The sequence below is a fragment of the Neofelis nebulosa genome, chromosome 2, assembly GCF_028018385.1.
Source record: "Neofelis nebulosa isolate mNeoNeb1 chromosome 2, mNeoNeb1.pri, whole genome shotgun sequence".
Taxonomy (NCBI): Eukaryota; Metazoa; Chordata; class Mammalia; order Carnivora; family Felidae; genus Neofelis; species Neofelis nebulosa.
This window is the reverse complement of record NC_080783.1, coordinates 54883730-54908217: the sequence shown is the minus strand read 5'-3', so window position 1 is coordinate 54908217 and position 24488 is coordinate 54883730. Positions and strand designations below refer to the sequence as shown.

Sequence of the window (24488 nt, the reverse complement as noted above, 5' to 3'; positions counted from 1 at the left end):
CCATTTATTCAATCAAGAAATATTTCATGAGGATCCACCATGTGCCAGCACTGTGCTAGATGCTGAGGATACAAGGCTGAACAAGGTAGAAATGGCCTCTGATCTCAGGAGATAAAATGTGGCAGGTTGAATAACCAAATCTTTGGAGGCTATTCCTCTAACATCCCCTTAGAATCATTTACAACTATGTCTTTTCTGAAACAGATGACCAAAAATAAATCTTTATTTAACCTCTCTTGGAACAGTTTGAGGTATAAACAGACAAATTTAAAATACGATGTCACGCGTGAGCATTCTCACGTGAACACATTGTAAAACCTCTAAAAGGTTAGGTGAGGAATAAACATATTTCTTGCCTTTGGTATGATTTTCATGAAGCTGCAGAAGGGATTTTAAGGACTCGGCACTCTCAAACTCCTGGGTGTTCCGGAGGAAATCTTCAGCTTGGTCTATTTTAATAGCAAACTACAACAGAAATACAATGGAAAGACATTTGAAAAAATAAAAATTAATGTGCCACTTTGGGTTATTTGTACAAGTTTGTCATTAATTCATGGCCTAGTTGACTGTAAATGTGTGTGTTTGTATAATGATGTGTGTGTTTGTGTGAGTGCGTGCTGGCTTAGGGTGCTTGTATGAGGCTGTGTGTTTGCATGTTGTCACTTTACAAAGTGCCAAAGTAAAAATTTTCTTCTCCTTCCTTTGTATTCCTTTCATACTTGGAAATATGTCATATATGCTGAAATAATCTAACTAGTTTACCGATAAATGTCTATTGGAATTTTCAACTAAAATTATTGTGTCTAGAACCCAGAAAACCGCCAGAGGATTAGCAGAACGGAGTCTCCGGAGCCAAGCGCAGACGAGAGGCCCACGGAAGAGGGTAGGAAGGGCGGCGAGGCGGTGCACGCTCCACGGACTGGCGGGAGGGAGCCGGGGCGGAGGGGCGGCTCGCCGGCCAAGCTGAGCCCCCGAGTCTGGCTGGCAAAAGCGGAGGGGCCGGACGGACTGTGTTCCGACAGCAAGCGCGACTTAGCGTCTGGGAGGTCATAAGTTAACAGCTCTGCTCAGAAAGCGGGAAGCTGGAGGACAAAGGGAGGGAGAGCTGCTGAGCCCCCGGACGGCAGAGCTCAGCTTGGCGGGGAACAAAGGCGCTCGCCAGCGCCATCTCCCTCGCCCATCCCCCAGCCAAAATCCCAAAGAGAACCAGTTCCTGCCAGGGAACTTGCTCGCTCCGCGCAAACACCCAACTCTGTGCTTCTGCGGAGCCAAACCTCCGGCAGCGGATCTGACTCCCTCCCGCTGCCACAGGGCCCCTCCTGAAGTGGATCACCTAAGGAGAAGCGAGCTAAGCCTGCCCCTCCCGCCCCCGTGCACCTTGCCTACCCACCCCAGCTAATACGCCAGATCCCCAGCACCACAAGCCTGGCAGTGTGCAAGTAGACCAGACGGGCCACACCACCCCACAGTGAATCCCGCCCCTAGGAGAGGGGAAGAGAAGACACACACCAGTCTGACTGTGGCCCCAGGGGTGGGCTGGGGGCAGACATCAGGTCGGACTGCGGCCCCGCCCACCAACTCCAGTTATACACCACAGCACGGGGGAAGTGCCCTGCAGGTCCTCACTGCTCCAGGGACTATCCAAAATGACCAAACGGAAGAATTCCCCTCAGAAGAATCTCCAGGAAATAACAACAGCTAATGAACTGATCAAAAAGGATTTAAATAATATAACAGAAAGTGAATTTAGAATAATAGTCATAAAATTAATCGCTGGGCTTGAAAACAGTATACAGGACAGCAGAGAATCTCTTGCCACAGAGATCAAGGGACTAAGGAACAGTCACGAGGAGCTGAAAAACGCTTGAAACGAAATGCAAAACAAAATGGAAACCACGACGGCTCGGATTGAAGAGGCAGAGGAGAGAATAGGTGAACTAGAAGATAAAGTTATGGAGAAGGAGGAAGCTGAAAGAAAGAGAGATAAAAAAATCCAGGAGTATGAGGGGAAAATTAGAGAACTAAGTGATACACTAAAAAGAAATAATATACGCATAATTGGTATCCCAGAGGAGGAAGAGAGAGGGAAAGGTGCTGAAGGGGTACTTGAAGAAATTATAGCTGAGAACTTCCCTGAACTGGGGAAGGAAAAAGGCATTGAAATCCAAGAGGCACAGAGAACTCCCTTCAGACGTAACTTGAATCGATCTTCTGCACGACATATCATAGTGAAACTGGCAAAATACAAGGATAAAGAGAAAATTCTGAAAGCAGCAAGGGATAAACGTGCCCTCACATATAAAGGGAGACCTATAAGACTCGTGACTGATCTCTCCTTTGAAACTTGGCAGGCCAGAAAGGCTTGGCACGATATCTTCAGTGTGCTAAACAGAAAAAATATGCAGCCGAGAATCCTTTATCCAGCAAGTCTGTCATTTAGAATAGAAGGAGAGATAAAGGTCTTCCCAAACAAACAAAAACTGAAGGAATTTGTCACCACGAAACCAGCCCTACAAGAGATCCTAAGGGGGATCCTGTGAGACAAAGTACCAGAGACATCACTACAAGCATAAAACATACAGACATCACAATGACTCTAAACCCGTATCTTTCTATAATAACACTGAATGTAAATGGATTAAATGCGCCAACCAAAAGACATAGGGTATCAGAATGGATAAAAAAACAAGACCCATCTATTTGCTGTCTACAAGAGACTCATTTTAGATCTGAGGACACCTTTAGATGGAGAGTGAGCGGATGGAGAACTATTTATCATGCTACTGGAAGCCAAAAGAAAGCTGGAGTAGCCATACTTATATCAGACAAACTAGACTTTCAATTAAAGGCTGTAACAAGAGATGAAGAAGGGCATTATATAATAATTACAGGGTCTATCCATCAGGAAGAGCTAACAATTATAAATGTCTATGCGCCAAATACCGGAGCCCCCAGATATATAAAACAATTACTCATAAACATAAGCAACCTTATTGATAAGAATGTGGTCATTGCAGGGGACTTTAACACCCCACTTACAGAAATGGATAGATCATCTAGACACACAGTCAATAAAGAAACAAGGGCCCTGAATGATACATTGGATCAGATGGACTTGACAGATATATTTAGAACTCTGCATCCCAAAGCAACAGAATATACTTTCTTCTCGAGTGCACATGGAACATTCTCCAAGATAGATCATATACTGGGTCACAAAACAGCCCTTCATAAATTTACAAGAATTGAAATTATACCATGCATACTTTCAGACCACAATGCTATGAAGCTTGAAATCAACCACAGGAAAAAGTCTGGAAAACCTCCAAAAGCATGGAGGTTAAAGAACACCCTACTAACGAATGAGTGGGTCAACCAGGCAATTAGAGAAGAAATTAAAAAATATATGGAAACAAACGAAAATGAAAATACAACAATCCAAACGCTTTGGGATGCAGCGAAGGCAGTCCTGAGAGGAAAATACATTGCAATCCAGGCCTATCTCAAGAAACAAGAAAAATCCCAAATACAAAATCTAACAGCACACCTAAAGGAAATAGAAGCAGAACAGCAAAGGCAGCCTAAACCCAGCAGAAGAAGAGAAATCATAAAGATCAGAGCAGAAATAAACAATATAGAATCTAAAAAAACTGTAGAGCAGATCAACAAAACCAAGAGTTGGTTTTTTGAAAAAATAAACAAAATTGACAAACCTCTAGCCAGGCTTCTCAAAAAGAAAAGGGAGATGACCCAAATAGATAAAATCATGAATGAAAATGGAATTATTACAACCAATCCCTCAGAGATACAAACAATTATCAGGGAATACTATGAAAAATTATATGCCAACAAATTGGACAACCTGGAAGAAATGGACAAATTCCTAAACACGCACACTCTTCCAAAACTCAATCAGGAGGAAATAGAAAGCTTGAACAGACCCATAACCAGCGAAGAAATTGAATCGGTTATCAAAAATCTCCCAACAAATAAGAGTCCAGGACCAGATGGCTTCCCAGGGGAGTTCTAACAGACGTTTAAAGCAGAGATAATACCTATCCTTCTCAAGCTATTCCAAGAAATAGAGAGGGAAGGAAAACTTCCAGACTCATTCTATGAAGCCAGTATTACTTTGATTCCTAAACCAGACAGAGACCCAGTAAAAAAAGAGAACTACAGGCCAATATCTCTGATGAATATGGATGCAAAAATTCTCAATAAGATACTAGCAAATCGAATTCAACAGCATATAAAAAGAATTATTCACCATGATCAAGTGGGATTCATTCCTGGGATGCAGGGCTGGTTCAACATTCGCAAATCGATCAACGTGATACATCACATTAACAACAAAAAAAGAGAAGAACCATATGATCCTGTCAATCGATGCAGAAAAGGCCTTTGACAAAATCCAGCACCCTTTCTTAATAAAAACCCTCGAGAAAGTCGGGATAGAAGGAACATACTTAAAGATCATAAAAGCCATTTATGAAAAGCCCACAGCTAACATCATCCTCAACGGGGAAAAACTGAGAGCTTTTTCCCTGAGATCAGGAACACGACAGGGATGCCCACTCTCACCGCTGTTGTTTAACATAGTGCTGGAAGTTCTAGCATCAGCAATCAGACAACAAAAGGAAATCAAAGGCATCAAAATTGGCAAAGATGAAGTCAAGCTTTCACTTTTTGCAGATGACATGATATTATACATGGAAAATCCGATAGACTCCACCAAAAGTCTGCTAGAACTGATACATGAATTCAGCAAAGTTGCAGGATACAAAATCAATGTACAGAAATCAGTTGCATTCTTATACACTAACAATGAAGCAACAGAAAGACAAATAAAGAAACTGATCCCATTCACAATTGCACCAAGAAGCATAAAATACCTAGGAATAAATCTAACCAAAGATGTAAAAGATCTGTATGCTGAAAACTATAGAAAGCTTATGCAGGTAATTGAAGAAGATATAAAGAAATGGAAAGACATTCCCTGCTCATGGATTGGAAGAATAAATATTGTCAAAATGTCAATACTACCCAAAGCTATCTACACATTCAATGCAATCCCAATCAAAATTGCACCAGCATTCTTCTCGAAACTAGAACAAGCAATCCTAAAATTCATATGGAACCACAAAAGGCCCCAAATAGCCAAAGTAAGTTTGAAGAAGAAGACCAAAGCAGGAGGCATCACAATCCCAGACTTTAGCCTCTACTACAAAGCTGTCATCATCAAGACAGCATGGTATTGGCATAAAAACAGACACATAGACCAATGGAATAGAATAGAAACCCCAGAACTAGACCCACAAACGTATGGCCAACTCATCTTTGACAAAGCAGGACAGAACATCCAATGGAAAAAAGACAGTCTCTTTAACAAATGGTGCTGGGAGAATTGGACAGCAACATGCAGAAGGTTGAAACTAGACCACTTTCTCACACCATTCACAAAAATAAACTCAAAATGGATAAAGGACCTGAATGTGAGACAGGAAACCATCAAAACATTAGAGGAGAAAGCAGGAAAAGACCTCTCTGACCTCAGCCGTAGCGATCTCTTACTCGGCACATCCCCAAAGGCAAGGGAATTAAAAGCAAAAGTGAACTACTGGGACCTTATGAAGATAAAAAGCTTCTGCACAGCAAAGGAAACAACCAACAAAACTAAAAGGCAACCAACGGAATGGGAAAAGATATTTGCAAATGACATATCGGACAAAGGGCTAGTATCAAAATCTATAAAGAGCTCATCAAACTCCACACCTGAAAAACAAATAACCCAGTGAAGAAATGGGCAGAAAACATGAATAGACACTTCTCTAAAGAAGACATCTGGATGGCCAACAGGCACATGAAAAGATGTTCAACGTCGCTCCTTATCAGGGAAATACAAATCAAAACCACACTCAGATATCACCTCACGCCAGTCAGAGTGGCCAAAATGAAGAAATCAGGAGACTATAGATGCTGGAGAGGATGTGGAGAGACGGGAACCCTCTTGCACTGTTGGTGGGAATGCAAATTGGTGCAGCTGCTCTGGAAAGCAGTGTGGAGGTTCCTCAGAAAATTAAAAATAGACCTACCCTATGACCCAGCAATAGCACTGCTAGGAATTTATCCAAGGGATACAGGAGTACTGATGCATAGGGGCACTTGTACCCCAATGTTTATAGCAGCACTCTCAACAATAGCCAAATTATGGAAAGAGCCTAAATGTCCATCAACGGATGAATGGATAAAGAAATTGTGGTTTATATACACAATGGAATACTACGTGGCAATGAGAAAAAATGAAATATGGCCTTTTGTAGCAATGTGGATGGAACTGGAGAGTGTGATGCTAAGTGAAATAAGCCATACAGAGAAAGACAGATACCATATGGTTTCACTCTTATGTGGATCCTGAGAAACGTAACAGAAACCCATGGGGGAGGGGAAGGGAAAAAAAAAAAAAAAAGAGGTTAGAGTGGGAGAGAGCCAAAGCATAAGAGACTGTTAAAAACTGAGAACAAACTGAGGGTTGATGGGGGGTGGGAGGGAGGGCAGGGTGGGTGATGGGTATTGAGGAGGGCACCTTTTGGGATGAGCACTGGGTGTTGTATGGAAACCAATTTGACAGTAAATTTCATATATTAAAAAAAAATAAATAAATCAATAAAGGAAAGAAAGTAGTTTGGAAAAAATAAAAAATAAAAATAAAATTATTGTGTCTAAGCAGCCATTTTTCAACATGTAAAGCAGTTCATCAAAGAATAACCAGAAAGCTTGCTAACAACAACAAAAACAAAACAATGAAAGTTTGGTAAACCAGTAGCCTATGTAATTATAAGTAAACATAATTTAAGAAAGTTAAAATATAATGTTTTCCTCTATGATTAGACCTAGAACCAAAAAAATGTAACTTTCAAAATAACACAAGTCTAATCCCATTTCAAAAAGACTGAGAATCAATGTCTAATCCCATTTCTTATACAAAACAAAAATATATATTTTTGTGCAAAAACTGATTTGAAGAGATATAAACCAAAGGATTGCCTTTATAAGAAGGAATGAGATTTAGGATGGGGGAATGCATTTTACCTCCTAAATCTATACTTTGTAATTTTGTTTGCATTTTTATCAATGATCTTATGTATTCTTTGTATAAATAAAAATGAAATTAGATACAGCAAGAATGCAAAATGGAAAACTTCTCCACTGTTTCAAAAAACAAGAAGCAATTTTACATCCTAAATGGTGACGAATATGACCAGTCTTTCTGTTTCTCCTTGGAGGAAATATGAAGGGGAGGTATCTGAAGTGATGTTAATATTCTCAGAGGAATAATCTTAGAAACAAATTTTAGAAGAGGGTAAAACATCTTTGGTTCTACCAGTACAGTATGTCCATGGTAGTAGACATAGTGGTAGTCTAGCTGGATAATAGTTTTAACGCTCAGATTTAAAGGTAATTATGATAGTTTATAAGAATATTTCAATCAACTTGTTTACCTGTGGGTTAGGTATTGAACTGATTCATAAAGGTAAAGTATCAGTGAGAAAGATACAAAAGCTGGGTGGCTCAGTTGGTTAAGCAACTGACTTCAGTTCAGGTCATGATCTCACAGTGTGTGAGTCCAAGCCCTGTGTCGGGCTCTGTGCTGACAGCTTGGAGCCTGGAGCCTGCTTGGATTTTGTGTCTCCCTCTTTCTTTCTGTCCCAACCCCACTCATGCACTGTCTCTCTCTGTCTAAAAACTAAATAAAACATTTTTTTTAAAAAGACATAAAAGCTTATCACATGCTTCTTTTTCAAGTTTTCTCCAAATTATCATCTATGAATTTAATGATTTTTAATATTTTTATGTAACTATCCAGTTAACGAGATGTGCTGTATTTTGATTATTATAATAGCCACATGAAATCCAGTTATAAATGCATGGAATGATGAAGACAGACTAATGAGGATGCCCTCTTTGGAAATGTGGAGAAGGCCTCCGCCACCATGTTAGAACAATCTAGTGATACCAGCCACTGCCACTTATGGACAATGTTCTGAAAGTTAGCTTGGTGTTTGATAAGAGAATAACCTGTCTAATGGTCAAGTCTGTGCGTCTGAAACAGTCCTGTAATAAATATCAACCATGCAATAAGAAGTCATTCCATTTCTTATGGAACTTAATGCATCATAATTCAATAAGAGGATCCTATCCACACATCATTTACATCTCTAATTCATTCCATTTATAATAGCTTATGTTAAGGGTATTCTTTGGGTTTTTAAAAAAAATGTTTATTTATTTATTTATTTTGAGAGAGAGAAAGCAGGGGAGGGGCAGAGAGAGAGGGAGAGAGAGAATCTCAAGCAGGCTCTGTGGTCCTTCTCATGACCCATGAGCTCATTTCATAATGAATTGAAATCAAGAGGGACACTTAACTGACTGAGCTATCCACGTGCCCCTTGAGGGTATTCTTTGAAGAGAAGCTTCAAAACAAACAAACAAACAAATAAACAAACAAACCCAACTCTAGAAGGTGATTTGGTTTTTCTCTTTAGAACACTAAAAAGTTTTGGAGTCACTGTATAACTTATATTTCAACTGTTATTTGCAATTACAATAAATAAATAAACAAACAATGCTTTACTCAGAAAAGTTTTCTCTAAAGTTCTGCTAACTTTTTTTTTACCTGATGGGTATTTTCTTTTGCCCACTTTTCTTTTTGCATCTTGCATGGGATAGAAGTGTCAATGGTGGGACACTTTGCAAAGACCTTATTCTCATCTTTTTTTTTTTTTAAATAAGTAATGACAATAGTTTTAGCATACAGAAGGGGCAGGAAAGATTATGTAAGAGTCCGCATTCAGCTTAGTATGAAGTGACCCACAAAACTGGAAGCAGGATAATACAAGAAACAGTATCTTTTCAGTAGAAATCAGAGTGCTGGGCTGAACTATGAGTTGACTTAGTACTTCCTTTTACTTCATGCAATATCTGGAAATAATTTCTCATCACAGAGAAAATCAGCTAGCATTAATGCTACTACCTTGTGAGAAACAAGTATTGGGCCTAATGTTTGAAGGAAGATCATTCCCTGGGCTCAAATGAGTTGAATTTCAAGGGCAGTTGACATCTATACCCCACTTACTTAGATGGAATGAATCCGATGTATCTACAATTTGACCCCTGGAGGTGCATTTCACCTGGTTTCTGTTTAGGAAAGAAAACTATGTGTGAAACTTTTTCTCAAGATGATCTATAAAATGAATTGTAGTTGGACTTCTGTATTCAAACTGTAGGAAACAAACCTTAAAAGTTACAATAAGGTTTTTGCTCCTTCTTTTTACTTTTAAACAAGTTCATGATGCATGAGATTGCCTACCCCAATTTTTATGTTCTCTTACTAATCTTTCTTCCTTCATTATTTTGGATTTAAGACCCGAATTTTCAGTTCAGAAGTGTCATATTTTTCAAAGCTAGTGCTTTATCATAATGAAGCAGTGCTCTCACATCAAAATGAATGTACTGCCACTTGACAGAGAAGTTAAAAGTGAAATTTCCAATAACTGTCTTACACAAAATACAACAGCTCTTTTGATAATGTTCTTTGAGTCTCACATTTTGAAATTGGGAACTGCAAAAAAATCTCAGAATTCAAGAAAAGTCACAGGAAGAAATGACCTTCTTAGGTCCAGGACTTTTTCTTTTACTTAAATTTTTAATAAGTTCAAATTATGGAATTCAACTATATGCCTTAAGAAAGCATTCTATAAAATACTATGCTGGGGCGCCTGGGTGGCGCAGTCGGTTAAGCGTCTGACTTCAGCCAGGTCACGATCTCGCACTCCGTGAGTTCGAGCCCCGCGTCAGGCTCTGGGCTGATGGCTCGGAGCCTGGAGCCTGTTTCCGATTCTGTGTCTCCCTCTCTCTCTGCCCCTCCCCCGTTCATGCTCTGTCTCTCTCTGTCCCAAAAATAAATAAAAAACGTTGAAAAAAAAATTAAAAAAAAAAATACTATGCTTACAAGTCAAATGTTCCATAGAATATTCTGCAACTGCCTTTTGGTAAATAGCCAAAGAAACTCTATCCTCCATCTTTTAGTCAACAAGAACACGTTATACCAACATTTCCCAATAATCCTGTAATCAGGGATAATTGTTTGATTTACTAATTATACTGACTTATGAGTAAGAGTTTCCATTTTTACTTAATATTTTACTTAATTTTATAGTTATAGTTAAAAGTTTTTTTTTGAAGGACTACATTTAAGATATTAACAACTTTATTCTTTGGCAATCAAAAATTAAATGCATTATATATAACTTAGTCATTCTGCCATTTTTTAAAGTGATTGCAATGTCCGTTTGTGGAAATAGAACATTTTCAGAAGTGCTATCCATTAGCTCTGAAGTGAAGAGGTAGTTTTTTAAAACACAAACCTCCAAGGCATTTTCAAAAAATTCAGAGGTCAACCTGAGGAGCTCCCTTCTTTTTTCAAGCATAGAGACAAGCGCTGTCCATGCTTCACCCAAGGTGTTGGCCATGGCATCATAGACTTGACTCTGATCCTTGTTCTCTTCAGCTGTCTTGTCTGCTTCCTGCAAGAGTTCCCACACCTGATCTTCCAAAGCCTAAGTTCAGGAAAGAAAAGAGTGTGAGAGCCTGGAATCATATTTGAAACACTTGAATATTTAAAATTGCATGTGGTCTAAGAAAGTTTATATAGAATTTATAAACAAAAGTGGCAGAGCAGGTAGGTAGATCAAGTAGACAGAAGGGAGCACATGGAAATTGTGATAAGCTAGAAAGCATGGCCAGGCTAAAGGCATTTACATTTAAACATTGTTCAAACACTGTAGAGATTTATCAAAGGTATGCATTTACATTCCCAGAGGTCCAGAATATTATGTTGACCTCACATTTCAAAAAAAATAAAAATGAAAAAATAGAAACCTAATTGGAACACATCCAGAAGAGAGTGTTGGGGGGGGGGGGGGGATGTGAGAAATAAACCCAGTAAAACTTAGTTTATCCTAAATAATTATTATTGGCAATATGCTCATGAAGCTTAATATAAATGTCAAGAATAAGTTCTTGAAAGACAATATTCATAATGTAAACATTAGAATATCTGTAACCAATAATACAGATTGAACAAAATATGGAAGATGAAGGGGACCATGTGCTTACCTAATTGTTTCATTTAGGGATAGGAGGAGGATCTCACAGATTCTTTCATTCTTAAAGTTGGCACCAAAATAATGGGAAAAGTTTTAAAAATATAATAGACTAAAAATAATATGAACAAATTCTAAAATATCAGCAAAAAATGTGACGAAAATGTGATAATGCAAAAGAAAACAAAAGAAATATAGAGCATATTTATCAGGATACACACAAAAAACAAAACATGATAGGAATACGATTAAATACCAGTTAACACACAAAAAAGTGGATGACTTAGTTTTCTCAATTAAAAGACAAACATTGGAAGGAGGAGGGGCCAAACATGGCAGAGAAGTAGGAGGATCTGAACTTCCCTCTTCTCTCAAACAAAGAAGTGTTGAAACCAAAGGCCTTTGAATCCCAAGAGTCCAGGAGGAAAAGACAGTCGTGCTTCCAGGGACCCACTGGGACAAACTGACAGGTCATATGTGTGTGATTGCGAACTGGGAGAGATAAAACAAATGGAGGGGAGGGAACCCTTCTGTGGAGAGACAAAGGGAAGAGAATGAGCAGCTGGTGAAGCATAGGACTGTATCTGGGCAAGAGAAAAAAACACTGACCCTGACAGGGAAAGATCCAATCTCTGAGGGATTTCTCTGGACTGGAGCCAGCTGCCTGGATCATGAACCTGGGGAGGAGGGGAGCCAGCCCTGGGCTCAGTGGCTAGGTCAGAGGTGCAGTCCGCAGTGGGAGAAAGTGATCCCCTCCCTGGAGTGCTATGGGACAGGACAAAGCCTGCATGCATCTGCCAGCCAGGGACCACATACTAGGCAGTGTGGAGCAGCACTTCCCCAGTACCAGTGCATGCAGAGCAGGAGTTTAAATCCCAGCCAAGCTCCAGGGCACGGGAATCGGCTGAGTGGAACAAACTGCCTCATTTGCACCCACAGCACAGTGAGGATGGCTCAAACAGAGTGGTTTGGGCACTGGCTCCATGGAGAAGAGACTAGGGGTTACCATTTCTCTCCCCACCACCACCAAGGTGGGGTCTCAGGGATCAGACAGCAGGGCCCACAGTGGAGGCGGGACTGTCTACACCAAACCATGCCCCTCTTCGGGCATGGTAACTGCTCTCTACTGGAGAGGGATAGACATTGATTAACCAGACGGTCCCTCCTCCAGATCAGCACAGTTGCATTGCCTGGTTTAACTCTCCAACAATTTTTATTATATAGATACATTCTTTCCTTTTCTCCTTCTTGTCTCTTCCCTCCTCTAGTCTGGTTACTCTGGTTGTTGGTTTGTTTAAGCACACAAATTTAATCCATTCTCTTGATACATGGTCCATACCTCCTTCTTTATTCTCCTTTCACTCTCTCTCTGGATTAAGCCATAAGTATAGTTTCTCTGTCTGGACAACTTTATCTTCTTTTCTTTTTCCTTGCCTCCTTCTTAATTTTCCTTTCTTTCTCTCTGGATTAAGCCATATGGTTTCTCTGTCTGGATAACTTTCTTTTCTTTTTCTTTTTCCCTGCCTCCTTCTTTATTTTCCTTTCTCTCTCTCTGGATTAAACTGTATAGTTTCTCTGGTCAGTTTTTATTCTTTCTTTTCCTGCCCCCACCCCTGTCATTTCTCTCTTTGTATGGGATAAGGCCTCTTCTATCAGCACCTCCTCTACCCTTGTTGTTTACTTGTAGCTGGTGTTTCTGGTTTTTTGTTTCTGCGTTTTTTGTTTGTTTGTGTGTTTGCATGCTTTTGTTTTGTTTTATGTTTGTTTGTTTGTTTGTTTTCCTTTCCAGGGCTACTTCAAGGAATAATCAAAGCACACCTGGTGGAGGGTTCAAAACATCACTAGGAGAAGGGAGATAAATAACCAAAGGCACAACAACAGAGAGCAAGTAACACTCTCCAAAAGATGTCTTCTGAAGGGACATGCCCTGGACACTGTATGACCTCTCTTTAATATAGTAGTGCTTGCAGGTGAAGAGCATATAACAAGCTTTTAAAACACATGAGGGACAGAAAATTAACCGAAATGACAAAACAGAGGAATTCTCCTCAAAAGAAATTCCAGGAAGAAATGACAGCTAAGGAATTGATCAATATATATTTATATATATTTAATATTTAATATTAATATTTAATATTTAATTATTTAACATTAATATTATATTTAATAAATTAATATATAATTAATTAATATATTATTAATTAATATCAATATTTAATATATATTTAAACAATATAACTGAACAAGAATTTAGAATAATAGTCATAAGATTAATCGCTGGGCTTGAAAAAAGCATAGAAGACAACAGAAAATCTATTGCTGCAGAGACCAAGAAACTATAAAAATAGTAATGATGAATTTAAAAATGCTATAAATGAGGTGCAAAATGAAATAGAGGAGGTCACAGCAAGGATTGAAGGGGCAGAGGGGAGAATAGATGAAACAGAAGACAAAATTATGTAAAAAGAAGAAACTTACAAAAAGAGATAAAAAAAATTCTGGATCATGAGGGGAGAATTAGAGAATTGTCAATGAAATGGAACAATATCCATGTCATAGGAATTCCAGAAGAAGGAAGAAAGGGGCTGAAGGTGTACTTGAACAAATCATAGCTGAGAACTTCTCCAATCTGGAGAAGGAAACAAACACTGAAATCCAGGAAGCACAGAGAACTCCCTTCAGACGTAACTGAATCGATCTTCTGCATGACATATCATGGTGAAACTGACAAAATACAAAAATAAAGAGAGAATTCTGAAAGCAGCTAGGGATAAATGGGCCTTAACATACTAGGGTAGACACATAAGGGTAGTAGCAGACCTATCTACTGAAACTTGGCAGGCCCAAAAGGAGTGGCAGGAAATTTTCAATGTGATCAACAGGAAAAATATGCAGTCAAGAATCCTTTATCCAGCAAGCCTGTCATTCAGAATAGAAGGAGAGATAAAGATAAAGGTTTTCCCAAACAAAAACTGAAGGAATTCATCACCACTAAACCAGCCCTACCAGAGATCCTAAGAGAGACTCTGTGAGTGAAATGTTGCAAGGACCACAAAGGACAAGAGATATCACTACAAGCATTAAACCTACAGATAACACAATGACTCTAAACCTATATCCTTCAACAACAACACTGAATGTAAGTGAACTGAATGCTCCAACAAAAAGGCATAGGGTGTCAGAATGGATAAAAAAGCCAAGACTCTATCTATTTGCTGTCTACAAGAGACCCATTTTATTTTATTTTATTTTTTTTAAATTTTTTTTTTCAACGTTTTTAATTTATTTTTGGGACAGAGAGAGACACAGCATGAACAGGGGAGGGGCAGAGAGAGAGGGAGACACAGAATCGGAAACAGGCTCCAGGCTCCGAGCCATCAGCCCAGAGCCTGACGCGGGGCTCGAACTCACGGACCGCGAGATCGTGACCTAGCTGAAGTCGGACGCTTAACCGACTGCGCCACCCAGGCGCCCCAAGAGACCCATTTTAGACCTGAGGACACCTTCAGATTGAAAGTGAGGGGATAGAGAACCATATAACATGCTACTGGAAGTCAAAAGAAAGCTGGAGTAGCCATACTTATATCAGAGAAACTAAATTTTAAACTAAAGTCTGCAACAAGAGATGAAGAAGGGCATTATATAATAATTATGGGGTCTATCCATCAAGTAGAGCTAACAATTATAATGTCTATGCACTGAATTCGAGAGCACCCAAATATATAAAACATTCACAAACATAAGCAGTCTTATTGGTAAAAATGTGGTAATTGCAGGGGACTTTAATACTCTACTTACAACAATGTACAGATCACCTAGACAGAAAATATATAAAGAAACAATGGCCCTGAATGAAACACTGGAACAGATGGACTTGACACATGTTTAGAACTTTTCATCCTAAAGCAGCACAATATACATTCTTCTCGAGTGCACATGGAACATTCTCCAAGATAGATCACATACTGGGTCACAAAACAGCCCTCAATAAGTATAAAAGAATTGAGATCATACCATGCACACTTTTAGACCACAATGCTATGAAACTTGAAATCAACCACAGGAAAAACTTGGAAAACCTCCAAATGCATAGAGGTTAAAGAACATCCTACTAGTGCTCGCTTCGGCAGCACATATACTAAAGAACATCCTACTAAAGAACAAATGGGTCAATCAGGCAATTAAAGAAGAAATTTAAAAATATATAGAAACAAATGAAAAGGAAAACACAACAATCCAAACCCTTTGGGATGCAGCAAAGGCATTCCTAAGAGGAAAATACATTGCAATCCAGGCCTACCTCAAAAAACAAGAAAAATTCCAAATACAAAATCTAACAGCACACCTAAAGGAACTAGAAGCAGAACAGCAAAGAAACCCCAAACTCAGAAGAAGAAGATAAATAATAAAGTTCAGAGCAGAAATAAACACTATAGAGTAAAAAAATAAAACAAACAAACAAAAAAAAAAACAAGAAAAAAAAAACCAAAAAAAACCCCCACTAGAACAGATCAATGAAACTAAGAGTTGGTTTTTTGAAAAAATAAAATTGATAAACCTCTATCCAGGTCTCTCAAAAAGAAAAGACAGAGGACCCAAGTAGATAAAATCATGAATGAAAATGGATTTATTACAACCAATCCTTCAGAAATATAAGCAATTTTCAGAGAATACTATGAAAAATTATACGCCAACAAACTGGACAACCTGGAAGAAATGGAAAAATTCCTAAGCACCCACACATTACCAAAACTCAAATGGGAAGAAATAGAAAATTTGAACAGAGCCATAACTAGTAAAGAAATTGAATCAGTTATCAAAAATCTCCCAACAAATAAGAGTCCTGGACCAGATGGCTTCCCTGGGGAATTCTACCATATATTTAAAGCAGAGTTAATACCTATCCTTCTCAAGCTGTTCCAAAAAATAGAAATGGAAGGAAAACTTCTGTAATCATTCTATGAAGCCAGCATTACTTTATTCCCAAACCAGACAGAGACCCCCACAAAAAAGGAGAACTACAGGCCAATATCCCTGATGAACATGGATGCAAAAATTCTCAACAAGATACTAGCAAATCGAATTGAACAACATATAAAAAGAATTATTCATCATGATCAAGTGGGATTCATGCCTGGGCTGCAGGGCTGGTTCAATATTCACAAATAAATCACTGTGATACATCACATTTTTAAAAGAAAGAATAAGAACCATACGATCCTGTCAATAGATGCAGAAAATGTATTTGACAAAATATGGCATAGTTTCTTAATAAAAACCCTCAAGAAATTTGGGATAGAAGTAACATACTTAAACATCATAAAAGCCATTTATGAAAAGCCCACAGCTAATATCATCCTCAATGGGGAAAAACTGAGAGCTTTCCACCTGAGATCAGGAACACGACAGGGATGTCCACTCTCACCGCTGTTGTTTAACATAGTGTTGGAAGTCCTAGCATCAGCAATAAGACAACAAAATGAAATAAGAAGCATCAAAATTGGCAAAGAAGAAGTCAAACTTTCACTTTTCTCAGATGACATGACACTCTACATGGAAAACCCGAAAGACTCCAAAAGACTGCTAGAACTTATACATGAATTCAGCAACGTCACAGAGTACAAAATCAACGTACAGAAATCAGTTACATTTTTATACACCAATAATGAAGCAACAGAAAGAGAAATAAAGACACTGATCCCATTTATAATTGCACCAAAAACCATAAAATACCTAGGAATAAACCTAACCAAAGATGTAAATGATCTGTATGCTGAAAACTATAGAAAGCTTATGAAGGAAATTGAAGAAGACACAAAGAAATGGAAAAACATTCCATGTTCATGGATTGGAAGAATAAATATTGCTAAAATGTCAATACTACCCAAAGCAATCTACACATTCAATGCAATCCCAATCAAAATTGCACCAGCATTCTTCTCAAAGCTAGAACAAACAATCCTAAACTGTGTATAGAACCACAAAAGACCCCGAATAGACAAAGTAATACTGAAGAAGAAAACCAAAGTGGGAGGCATCACAATCCCAGACTTTAGCCTCCACTACAAAGCTGTAATCATCAAGACAGTATGGTATTGGCACAAAAACAGACACAGAGATCAATGGAATAGAATAGAGAACGCAGAATTGGGCCCACAAATGTATGGCCAACTAATCTTTGACAAAGCAGGAAAAAGTAGCCAATGGAGAAAAGATAGTCTCTTTAACAAATGGTGCTGGGAGAACTGGACACCAACATGCAGAAGAATGAAACTAGACCACTTTCTTATACCATCCACAAAAATAAACTCAAAATTGATGAAAGACCTAAATGTGAGACAGGAAACCATCAAAACCCTAGAGGAGAAAGCAGGCAACAATCTCTTTGACCTCAGCCACAGCAAGTTCTTACTTGACACATCTCCAAAGACAAGGAAATTAAAAGCAAAAATGAACTATTGGGACCTCATCAAGATAAAAAGCTTCTGCACTGCAAAGGAAATAATCAACAAAACTAAAAGGCAACCGATGGAATGGGAAAAGGTATTTGCAAATGACATATCAAATAAAGGACTAGTATACAAAATCTATAAAGAACTCACCAAACTCCATACGTGAAAAACAAATAATCCAGTGAAGAAATGAGCAGAAGACATGAATAGACACTTTTCCAAAGAAGACATCCAGATGGCCGACAGACACATGAAAAGATGCTCAATGTCACTCATCATCAGGGAAATACAAATCAAAGCCACACTGAGATCCCACCTCACGCTGGTCAGAGTGGCTAAAATGAATAAATAAGGAAACTATAGATGCTGGTGAGGATGTGGAGAAATGGGAACCCTCTTGCACTGTTGGTGGGAATGCAAACTTGTGAAGCTCCTGTGGAAAACAGTGTGGAGGTACCTCAAAAATTAAAAATAGAACTACCCTATGACCCAGGAATAGGTCTTATTTATTCATTCATAAGGAATGGCTTATTTCACTTAGCATCACACTCTCCAGTTCCATCCACGTTGCTACAAAGGGCCATATTTCATTCTTTCTCATTGCCCTGTAGTACTCCATTGTGTATATAAACCACAATTTCTTTATCCATTCATCCCTTGATGGACATTGAGGCCCTTTCCATAATTTGGCTATTGTTGAGAGTGCTGCTATAAACATTGGGGTACAAGTGCCCCTATGCATCAGTACTCCTGTATCCATTGGGTAAATTCCTAGCAGTGCCATTGCTGGGTCATAGGGTAGGTCTATTTTTAATTTTCTGAGGAACCTCCACACTGCTTTCCAGAGTGGCTGCACCAATTTGCATTCCCACCAACGGTGCAAGAGGGTTCCCGTTTCTCCACATCCTCTCCAGCATCTATAGTCTCCTGATTTGTTCATTTTGGCCACTCTGACTGGCGTGAGGTGATATCTGAGTGTGGTTTTGATTTGTATTTCCCTGATAAGGAGCGACATTGAGCATCTTTCAGAGCAAGGAATAATTTGAGAGATTAAGATGGGTATCCCAAAGTGATAAAGGGATCAATCTCCAAGAAGATATAACAATATTAAAAGTGTATGCTCCTGGTTGATGGGGGGTGGGAGGGAGGGGAGGGTGGGTGATGGGTATTGAGGAGGGCACCTTTTGTGATGAGCACTGGGTGTTGTATGGAAACCAATTTGACAATAAACTTCATATATTGAAAAAAAAAATTAAAAAAAAAAAGTGTATGTGCCTAACAATAGAGCATGAAAATATGTCAGCCAAAAACTGATACAACTATAATTCTATTATCGTTGGAGCCTTCAATACCTCTATTAGTAATCGACATGCCCAGCAGACAGAAAGTTGTTAAGGATACAGTTGAATTGAATAACACCATCAATCAACCAGATATAATTGACAGGTGTAGACTACTATGCCCAACAACAGCTGAATACACTGTCTTCTCAAGCTCACATGGAACATTTACCAAGATGGTCCCATGTCCTGGGCCATAAAACATATCTGAACAAGTTTAAAAGAATTGAATTCAAAGTATACTTTAATACGTAATAGAATTGAAGTAGAAATAAATAACAGAAAATTGGAAAATTCCAAAACATTTTTAGGTTAAACAACACACTTCTAAACAACACCTGGGTCAAATAAAAAGACTCAAGAAAAATTTTAAAATATTTTGAATTATATAAAAATAAAAATACAACTCAAAATTTGTGGGATGCAGCAAAAGCAGTGCTTAGAGGAAAATTTATCTCACTGAATACATATATATGAAAAGAACAAAGATATAAAATTAATACTCTGAGCTTCTACCTTAGGAAACCAGAGATAAAAGAGTAAATTAAATATAAAATAAGCAGAAGAAAAGAAGTAACAAAAATTAGAACAGAAATCAATCAAAGCAGTAGATAAAATCAATGAAATCAAAAGCTCGTTCTGAAATCAATAAAATTGATAAACCTCTAGCTATACTAATCAGGAAAAAGAGACAAGAAACAAATTACTAACATCAGAAATGAAAGAGGGGTCATAACTACTGATCCCATGAACATTAAAAGGATAATAAAAGGATATTACAACTTTGATAACTTAGATGAAATAGATAAATTCCTTGAAAGACATAATCTACCAAAACCTACACAAAGAGAAATAGGTTAAAAAAATAAATTGAATCAATAATTAATAACCTTCTAAACAAGGAGCACTAGGTCCAATGGTTTCATTGATGGATGCTACTAAAATTTCAAGAAGTTATACTAGAGGTAATAAATAAATTCAGCAGGGTTGCAGTACACAAAATTAATACACAAAAGTAAGGTGTGTTTCTTCTATACGGCAGAACTAAAAAATCAAAAAAGGAAATTAAGAAAACAATTCCATTTATATCATCCAAAAGAATAAAATACCTAGGAATAAGTTTAACCAAGGAGGTGAAAGATTTGTATACTGAAAACAAAACAAAACAAAACCATCACTCAAGAAAATTAAAGAAGGCCTAAACGAATGAAAAGACATCCTATATTTATAGACTAAAAACCTTAATGTTATTAAAATGGCACTACTACTCAAATCTATCTCTAGATTCGACGTAATCACTATTAAAACTCCAATAGCATTTTTTTTGGCAGAAATCAAAACGCTAATCCTCAAATTCATATGAAAGTGTAAGAGGATCCTAATAGCCAAAACAATCTTGAAAAAGGAAGAACAAAGCAAAAAGACTCACATTTTCAGATTTTAAAACTTACTACAAAGTGACAGTAATCAAAACAGTATTGTACTGTCACAAGCACAGACATATGTAGATCAATGAACTAGAATTGAGAGTCCAGAAATATACTCATACATCTATGGCTAACTGATTTTTTAACAATGGTGCCAAGACCATTTAGTAAGCTGAAAATAGTTTCTTCAACAACTAGTACTGGAACTACCGGATATCCACATGTATAAGAATGAAGTTGGACCCTTAACTTGTAGCATATAAAAAATTAACTCAAAATGGATCAATGATATAAATGTAAAAGATCAAAATATAAAATTCTGAGAAGAAAATGGGTAAATCATCATCTTGAATTTAGCAATACTTTCTTAGATATGACACTGAAAGCATAAGCAACAGTAATAAAAAATAGAGATATTGGACTTCTTCAAACTTAAGAACTTTTGAGCATCAATGAAATTATCAAAGAAGTGGAAAGAAAGCCTATAGAATGAAAGAAAATATTTGAAAATTATTTCTCTAAAAGGGTCAAGTATGCAGAATATATAAAGAACTCTTCCAACTTAACAATAAATGAGAAGTACCTCAACGTCATTAATCATTATGAAAATGAGAACCAAAACCACAATAAGATGACACTTCACACCCACTAGGATGACTGCAAATGTTTTTAACAAACAGAAAATGGTAAGTGTCAGCAAGTATGTGGAGAAACTGAAATCATCATATATTCCTAGTGGGAATGCAAAATATCACAGCTGCTGTAGAAAATATGTTGGCAGATAAATGGTGGAGAGGCTTTGGAAAGGGGAAATAAGGAGTCACTGCTTAATGGGTATGAGATTTTATTTTGGTGTGACGGAAATATTTCAGAACTAGAAAGAGGAGGTGGTTAAACAGCATTGTGAATAAACAGCACTGAATTGTACACTTCAAAATGATTAATTTTATATGATATGAATTTCACCTCAATAAGAAAAAATTTTAAAAACTAACAGATTTAAAAAGGAACAAAATGACATACAAATAACAAAATTATACAATATGGAGATTAGGGGATACAAATGAAAATATTAAAATTTGGATTTATTTTTAGGTATAAAAGAAATATTTTTGTTAATAAATATCAAAACTGGAATAAAATGGAAAGTTTCCTAAAAAAAATACATTAACAGCCGCAGCAACTTCTTACTCAACACGTCTCCAGAGGCAAGGGAAACAAAAGCAAAAATGAACTATTGGGACCTCATCAAAATAAAAAGCTTCTGCACAGCGAAAGAAACAATCATCAAAACTAAAAGGCAACTGACAGAATGGGAGAAGAATGGCATATCAGATAAAGGGTTAGTATCCAAAATCTATAAAGAACTTATCAAACTCAACACCCAAAAAACAAATAATCCAGGGAAGAAATGGGCAAAAGACATGAATACACACTTCTCCAAAGAAGACATCCAGATGGCCAACCAACGCATGAAAAATTGCTCAACATCACTCATCATCAGGGAAATACAAATCAAAACCACGATGAGATACCCCCTCACACCTGTCAGAATGGCTAACATTAACAACTCAGGCAACAACAGATGTTGGCGAGGATGTGGAGAAAGAGGATCTCTTTTGCACTGTTTGTGGCAATGCAAGCTGGTGCAGCCACTCTGGAAAACGGTATGGAGGTTCCTCACAAAATTAAAAATAGAACTACCCTACGACCCAGCAATTGCACTACTAGGTGTTTATCCAAGGGATACAGGTGTGCTGTTTCAAAGGGACACATGCAACCCCAAGTTTATAGCAGCACTATCAACAATAGCCAAAGTATGGAAAGAGCCAAATGTCCATCAATGGATGAATGGATAAAGAAGATGTGGTACATATATACAATGGAGTATTACTTGGCAATCAAAAAGAATGAAATCTTGCCATTTGCAACTACGTGGATGAAACCAGAGGGTATTATGCTAAGTGAAATTAGTCAGAGAAAGACAAATATCATGACTTCACTCATATGAATACTTTAAGACACAGAACAGATAACATAAGAGAAGGGAAACAAAAATAATATAAAAACAGGGAGGGGGACAAAACAGAAGAGACTCATAAATATGGAGAACAGAGGGTTACTGGAGGGGTTGTGAGAGGAGGTATGGGCTAAATGGGTAAAGGGCACTAAGGAATCTACTCCTGAAATCACTGTTGCACTACACTAACTAATTTGGATGTAAATTTAAAAAATAAATAAAATAAAATAAATAAAATAAAATAAAATAAAATAAAATAGAAGCTCCTATAACAGAAAAAAAATAAAAATAATAAAAATTTAAAAATATATGTTAACAAAATTGTCCTAGGAAAATCTTACCATTATAATCCTCATTATCACTAGCATTACTGTCCTCATTATGGGATATATTGAATAATTTCTCAAGAAAGTATGTCCCCAATGGTTACCAATCCCAGAGAGGTTTTTTTTTTTTTGTTGGTTTTTTTAATCTTGCTTTATTTTAAGGCAAATCTCAGCTACCTTCAAGAAACAGAGGCAGAAATAGGGGCGCCTGGGTGGCTCAGTCGGTTGAGTGTCTGACTTCAGCTCAGGTCATGATCTCGCTGGGTTTGTGAGTTTGAGCCCTGCATCAGGCTCTGTGCTAACAGCTCAGATTCTGGAGCCTCCTTCAGATTCTGTGTCTCCTCCTCTCTCTGCCCCTCCCCTGCTCTCTCTCGCTCTCTAAACAAACAAATAAACAAACAAACAAACTTAAAAAAAAAGAAAACCTATGTACTGAAATAGTGTTAGGAAAAATTCAGCATTTATTTCTGATCAAAATTCATCCTGGGAGAAGAAAAAGAATATTTCCTTAAATAAAAAGAATAGTTGTTTGATTCTAAGAGCAAGCTTCCTCACTGGTAAAAATTTGTATCAGTTAAAAGAACTGTCAAGAATCCATTTCTGCTTATTAAACATTGCCTTGGAATTGTCAGTCCATGTGATTAAGTTAAAAATGTGTGATATGATTGTTCATCTAGCACACCCAAGAAAATCAACTAAATAATTATATAACTAATTTTAAAGTCCAATAGGCTAATAACAAGATAACCAAGTATCAGTAAGAATCTCCGAGATTTTTTAATAATTCAAAAATCAACTTTATTAAAATTATAGTTTGCATGTAATAAAATCTCATCTCGTGTACTTCTTAAGGAATTTTAACAAATGTATACATCTAAGTAACTATCACTATAATAATTCTATTACCCCAGAAAGTTTATACTTCATGCCCCAGGTTGCTACTGATATACTTTCTGCCACCTTAGATTTGCCTTTGCTAAGGTTTCACATAGTGATATCACACAACATGTATTCTTTCATATCTGGCTTCTTTCAGTCAGCATAAGGTTTTTGAGATTGACTCATGCTCTTGCATGTATCCTTTTCACTATGGAGTAGTATTCCACTAAATGAATATACCATAAATTTTCTAGTTACCTGTCGGCATTTGAGTGTTTCCAATTTTAAGCTACAATGTATAAAACTATGATGAATATTTATATACAAGTTTTTCTATGAATATATATTTTCTTTTTGCTAGGTTTTATCTAGGTGTTTACTAAATGAGTTTTGATTTCTTCCTTATTTATGCCATCTTGTATGTTTTTAATTTTTTATAAGAATGTTATTTTATCATTGGGGAAAATGTGATATTCATTTTTGCAATTATATAAAATAGAACTATTCTGAAAAAACAAAAACAAACAAACAAAAAACAAAACAAAACAAAAATCCATGCCATTGTTGTACTGGGAACAGGGGGCCTGAGTTATCTCCAGTTAGAATTCTACAGCAGTTCTTCCCTCTCTCCCTCTTTTTTAAATTTTAATATTTATTTATTTTTGAGAGAGAGAGCAGGAGGGAGGGGAGGGCTAGAGAGAGGGAAGACACATAATCTGAAGCAGGCTCCAGGCTCTGAGCTGTCAGCACAGAGCCCAGTGTGGGGCTCAAACCATAGACCAGGAAATCATAACCTGAGCCAAAGTCAGACGCTTAACCGACTTAGCCACCCAGGCGTCCCTCTTCCCTTTCTTACGCTTTCACATTATACCCTAAGACACA

The 24488-nt window shown here is 37.4% G+C and overlaps 1 protein-coding gene across 6 annotated transcripts in view; it reads right to left on the bottom strand.

Moving 5' to 3' along the window:
- Positions 1-24488, bottom strand: part of CCDC141 (coiled-coil domain containing 141) — a 205962-nt gene that overhangs the window by 141829 nt on the left and 39645 nt on the right. For all 6 annotated transcript variants that reach the window (XM_058712700.1, XM_058712711.1, XM_058712703.1 and 3 more), the window contains exons 3-4: positions 10425-10616; positions 357-465 (exon numbers count right to left, since the gene is read on the bottom strand). In XM_058712700.1, coding sequence (XP_058568683.1) covers positions 357-465; positions 10425-10616 — 301 coding nt within the window. The remainder of the gene's footprint in view (positions 1-356; positions 466-10424; positions 10617-24488) is intronic.